General features: G+C 44.9%; 1 protein-coding gene across 3 annotated transcripts in view; it reads left to right on the forward strand.

Moving 5' to 3' along the window:
• Positions 1-5,792, forward strand: part of kcnq2b (potassium voltage-gated channel, KQT-like subfamily, member 2b) — a 28,599-nt gene extending 22,807 nt beyond the window's left edge. For all 3 annotated transcript variants that reach the window (XM_012921255.4, XM_012921256.4, XM_076884405.1), the window contains 5 exons: positions 69-177; positions 1,812-1,943; positions 2,014-2,134; positions 2,224-2,399; positions 3,143-5,792. In XM_012921255.4, coding sequence (XP_012776709.1) covers positions 69-177; positions 1,812-1,943; positions 2,014-2,134; positions 2,224-2,399; positions 3,143-3,776 — 1,172 coding nt within the window. In that variant the 3' untranslated portion in view covers positions 3,777-5,792. The remainder of the gene's footprint in view (positions 1-68; positions 178-1,811; positions 1,944-2,013; positions 2,135-2,223; positions 2,400-3,142) is intronic.
• Positions 5,793-6,081: the final 289 nt, after the last annotated feature.

Here is a 6,081-nt window from a genome sequence, read left to right on the forward strand (position 1 = left end):
GTCCCACAGGTTCTGCAGTCCCGTGTGTGTGTGGTCAATTACACCCATTGTGTTTGTTGCCGTTTTAGAGGCCAGCCTTCCTGGAGAAGAAATGGCTGATGACAACAAGAGCTGCCACTGTGAGTTTGTCCCTCAGGACCTGACCCCAGCGTTAAAGGTTACCATTAGAGCCATCTGGTACGAACAGTTTCCTGCAAATATTCGTTTTTCTGCCACCATTCATCGCTTTGCTCACCCTTTATTTGCTGTTTATTCTGCACTGAATCATGTTTTTATTCACATTACTTTTATTTCTTTTTTTGTATTTTTTTTTAAATTTCTACTCACCCCAGGGTCAAAGGTCCCCATCAGCTGTTGGGTAAGAGCAGTCAGTCTGACCTCAGTTAGCTTCATTGCTTTATGTTGTTTCACTGTGTTCTGTTGTGTTGTAAAAGCACCTCTGCTAAGACATTACAATTATTATTGTTATTATCATTTCTCATGTGTTTTTTGTTGGTGTATTCAGGCATATCAGTTATCTGAAGTTTCAGGTCTTGCCTCAGCAGCTCTCCAGCAGTCCAGCTGTCTGGTTCTGGAATCTGGATCAGAACTAAATTCTGAGACATGCAGCAGCTCCAGTAGAAATAAAACCTCCTCAAAGAGAACCAGCTTCCCTCAGGACGTACGCTGAATCTCCAGAAGTGTTGGCTGTCCTTAGTTTGCTGTATGCTGTATGCTACCCCCCTCAGCTCACTTCAGAGCAGAGACTAAGAAACAGCATGTAAACAAACAAGCTGTGGGCTAGCTTCCATGTTTGTTTTAATCCTGAAGCATGTGGGAATGGAGGGGCCCTACCTCTGGGACTTCCATGACCCACCTTCTACAAGGCACAGAATAAAACCAACATTGTAGTAAGATATAGAAATATCATGGAGCAGCACGGTGGTTAGCACTGTTGCCTCACAGCAAGAAGGTCCTGACTTCAATTCCACCATCAGGCTGGGGTCTTTCTGTGTGGAGTTTGCATGTTCTTCCCGTGTTTGTGTGGGTTCTCCCACAGTCCAAAGACATGCAGTCAGTGGGGATAGGTTATTCGGAAACTAAATTGCCCATAGGTGTGAATGCAGGAGTGAATGTGAGTGTGAATGGTTGTCTGTCTCTGTGTGTTAGCCCTGCGACAGACTGGCGACCTGTCCAGGGTATCCCCGCCTCTCGCCCTAAGACAGCTGGGATAGGCTCCTGAAAAGGATAAACGGAAGCGAATGGATGGATGGAATATATAAATGTCTATAAAGTGTGATAAAAGGATGAACACAATGTGGCCTACCCTAACGTTACTGTTCTTTCCCAGGTATCGCTGACGTTTTTAAAGATAACCATTCAAAGTTCTGGTTGACTCGACTGTCAGAGAACGAAACAGTCTTTGCCTGCTCTTTGTAGATTTGATCTGGTCTTCATCTTTGGGCCAAGCTCAAACCGTTACTTTTAACGTGTTTCTCCATTGTGGTGACCCTGAGCCCAGAGCTTACCAGCAGGACTGTGAGCCACAGTTTTCAGGACTGAAGCAGAGATATGGACCATTCCTTATCTCCATTCCACAGACTGTAGATGGATGTGGTCAAGACTTGATTGACCTCATTAGCAATCCAGGCACTCATGCCAAAGCATGCCGGTAAACAGCGTGCAACTCAAACTAGTCACCAGGACTTGGATAAAGAAACCACACAGCACCCTGTACAGAAAAGCCCCAGAATATCTTCTAAGTATTCAGATTCGGTTTTTTGATTTCAGACAAGTGGTGTGACTGCTGGCTGTCTTGTTTCCTCTCTTAGCATCATGCGCTTCATGGTATCCAAGAGGAAGTTTAAGGAAAGTCTTCGTCCCTATGATGTCATGGATGTGATTGAACAGTATTCAGCCGGACACCTGGACATGCTCGCCCGTATCAAGAACCTCCAGTCTAGGTAAAACTGCGTGAAGTAAGACTTTATGAGGTTTTGAATGGCTTGACTCACTCTGTCTCCTGACTGGCAGGGTGGATCAGATCGTTGGCAGAGGAACACCAATTGCAGATAAGGATCGTCCCAAAGCAGCCAGTGAGGAGCTACCTGAAGACCCGAGCATGATGGGACGCCTGGGGAAGGTGGAGAAGCAGGTAACCAACAGACTATAAAGAGTACACCTGGTGGCTTTTCTGCTATGGTTTCAGACATGAGTCTGTTTTGCTGGTGTTTTCTCACTTAGGTCCTGTCCATGGAGAGAAAGCTCGACTTTTTGGTTAATATCTATATCCAGCGAATGGGAATCCCTCAGGCTGAGACCGACGCCTACTTTGGATCCAAGGAGCCAGACCCAGCACCACCCTATCACAGTCCAGTGGATCAGCTGGAGAAGAGCCAATCCATCGCCAAGATCATGCAGTCAGTGTCTTTTTATTCATTCATCATGTCATTAATGTAAATGAAAATACAAGTAAAGGGTAGCGTCATCAAAGTCACAGTAGTGATGAGAAAAATATAATAAATATTTCCCAATTTTAATCTAACTTGAACCTGACCTAAAGGCCCGACCATCCAATTCAATTAAATTCAATTTATTTATACAACGGCAAATCACAACAACAGTCGCCTCAAGGTGCTTTATATTGTACAGTAGACCCTACAATAATACATACAGAGAAAAACCCAACAATCATATGACCCCCTATGAGCAGCACTTTGGCGACAGTGGGAAGGAAAAACTCCCTTTTAACAGGAAGAAACCTCCAGCAGAACCAGGCTCAGGGAGGGGCGGGGCCATCTGCTGTGATTGGTTGGAGTGAGAGAAGGAAGACAGGATAAAGACATGCTGTGGAAGAGAGACAGAGGTTAATAACAGATATGATTCAGTGCAAAGAGGTCTGTTAATACATAGTGAGTGAAGAAGAAACACCCAGTGCATCATGGGAATCCCCGGCAGCCTACGTCTATTGCAGCATAACTAAGGGAGGATTCAGGGTCACCTGGTCCAGCCCTAACTATATGCTTTAGCAAAAAGGAATCTGTTATCTTCCACTTGACCTCAGATCTAGCTGTTCATAAACAACTTCCTTTTGATAATCTCAGAACTTCCTGTTGATAAAATGGCGGTTACTTACTAATGTGTTTACATTTTGCACACACAGAGGGTTGCCAGTTGAACATGTGGAGAAGGCTCGGGTTGTGACGAAGATGGTTCGCTCCAGCAGTTCCACCGGACACAGGAACTACAATGCCCCCACATGTCCTCCCTCCACCTCCTGGCAGCCCATCAGCTCCCAGCTCCACCAGCAGGCTCCGCCCCCTCCTCATCGTAGCCAGGGTAATACTCCAAGTCCGGTGGGGGATGGGTCATTGGTTCGACTGCCCCCTCCTCCATCTGGGGAGAGACACAGTGGGAACCGATCGAACCGTCACAGCACCGGAGACCGAGGGGGGGCGGAGAAACAGGAGAGGGCAGGAGAGGGGTCCAATGGGATGGGAGGAGGAGGCGAGGAGGGGAAGCCTGACAGTGACACCTCTATCTCCATTCCATCAGTGGACCATGAGGAGCTGGAGCGTTCTTTCAGTGGCTTCTCCATCTCCCAGTCCAGAGACAACCTGGACTTCCTCAACAATGGATTCTACTCCTCCAACAACCTGGGAGATCGCCATGGTGGGGGAGGAGCTGCCTGCTGCACCGCCGTCCGGTCCTACATCGCTGAGGGGGAGTCAGACTCCGACTCCGAGCTCTGTGCCCCGTCGCCGCACTCGGACCGGGCCTGGACTGGAACCAAATGAAGCTGCGAGAAATCCAGAGTCACAACCAGCAGAACATTTAAAGTATTCATCAAAATGTGAATAAAAAGTAAACATAAAGATTTAAACCACCAGCTGGAGGCTCACAGCAAAGGATTATTGTGTACAGAGCTCAGCGGCCGCACCCATGATGGTACGATTTACGTGACAGATTCTGCACGGCAAACATCTGTCCACACTGTCACCAACTGGCACACTGCTGGGACACGCTTTCACCTGATTGGTTGCTTGTTTCTATGTATAAAATAATCACATAATCTCAGCTCGCCAATACATTTGTTAATCGTTTAAACAAAGAAAAGTTGGAAAGATGGACCAGACTGCTGTTTGTTTATCTACTTCCTGTCCAAAGTTTAGGAAGTAGATCCGGAGCTGCTGGGTTTTAACTTTCAGGTGAACCACGAGCTTTCAGGTAACTTTGGCTATGTATGGGATCTGTATCTTATTCTGCTCTCTAGAGGCTGCAGCAGTATCAATGAACTCTGTTTATATGTTTTTTAATATTCTGGTTATTTAACTAAATGTGACTCTGCACGGTCACTGGAGCATCTTCTTACTGTGACACTATCAGCTTGCACCTGCTCATCTACTACATGTAATCTTTAGCAGGTTATTGTTTTTTCCCCAGGTGTTTGTGGAAGACTGTATGGACGATTTGATAGGTCAGTGCTAACACACATGCTTATGTATTTTGAAAGATAATAAATAAGACATAATCTTCCAGTAACTCCATGCTTCACAGACCTGCTGCAAATTTACTGCTGCTGTGATTTCAGAGTAGACATCAGGGGAAGATTACTTTTAATGCTTGTTGCCAATCGGGCTCTCTAAATATGGTAAGCATTGCTGAAAACTTAAATTTTAGCGTTTTTCAGCTTATGAAAAACAAAAACCAAAATCATACAACCTGAAAAGGTCATCGGCCAGAATATTTTCAGTTCCCTTTTTATGTTGAATGTCTAGAGTGTATTCCTGCGTCAGCAGAGCCTGTCACGTTGAATATACGTGAAAGGAAAACGATCAGTGTGCACAACGATAGGCAAAATACTGGACTGCAGGTAAACTTGGAGGTGCTGAAGAGCCAACAACAAACCCATAGTTTCCTTTTCAATAGTGGAATAATTGAGCTGATTTTTGTTAAACTTGCAGGAGAAATAGCAAACGGGGTGGTCCAAACCCTGCACATCTTCCAGCAACAGCACTGCTCCAGCCCCAACTTCCAATTTGAAAGGTCAGGTCAACTCAGGTGCAGCGAGCATGGGGTGTGGCAAAGGAGGGATTTAGCACTTTCAAAAGCACCCTGACACTCATCTGACCAAACAAAATCAACCTTTGGACAGTAGATTAGAATCAGAAAGACTTTATTTTTTATATTATTATTCCCAAGGGGCAATTAAGACTAGTTAATGGTTAATGGTTGGACCGTGGAGGAGAAATTTCTGCAGATTTGCTGTAATAACCAACCATTCCCAGAAACCTATGCAGCTCACGCATTGTTTTAGTTGTGGAATAATCTTTAAGCGCAACAAAGTTGGACTTCATGGGCTGTACCTGCCCATGTCAAATGATTTGCCGAGTTTCCGGATAAACCACCAGGTCATCCAAATAGGCACTGCAGTTGGAGAGGCCACTCAGAACTTTATCAGCCTCTGAAAGGTAACATGAGCATTACTGATATCAAATGCTATGAGAGTATAAAAAGTCATCTGATGATGGCTTAAATGTTGGAAGCATGTTCAGTTAAGGAGACTTGCTAGTAACCTTTAAGGTTTTCCAGTTTGGGTACAGCTCCAGGGGCTCTGATCTGTTTCAGCAGATATTCAGTTTCCTGTTTTGTTAGTGAGTGCTTTGCAGGCAGTGTTGGAGAGTAACGGAGTACATGTGCCGGTGTTACGTATTTAAAATACAAAATATGAGTAACTGTATTCTGTTACAGTTACCGTTTAAAACGGTAGTATTCAGAATGCTTTGCTGAAATAAATGGCTTACACAGCGGTATTTTCCTGTTTCATATGTTCGGCTATGTCCTCTCTATTTTTGGTAATTCCATGCCGGTGGAAACCCAAACAAAACACGCATTAAGAGGCGTATTAGCCAGAGGTCCCTTTACTACGGTTCGGAGCCGCGGACCTGTTTTATATACGCGCCGAATAGTTTTTTATACGAGATCGCTGCAAAAAGTGCAGTCTTACCTAATGTCCACCTACTGTTACTCATTTATATTAAGATTTTATATAAAATGAGTGTTATAGAGTCTGACAGCTGCTGGTAAGAATGACCTGCGGTA

Source organism: Maylandia zebra, linkage group LG5, assembly GCF_041146795.1.
Source record: "Maylandia zebra isolate NMK-2024a linkage group LG5, Mzebra_GT3a, whole genome shotgun sequence".
In the NCBI taxonomy this organism is placed as follows: Eukaryota; Metazoa; Chordata; class Actinopteri; order Cichliformes; family Cichlidae; genus Maylandia; species Maylandia zebra.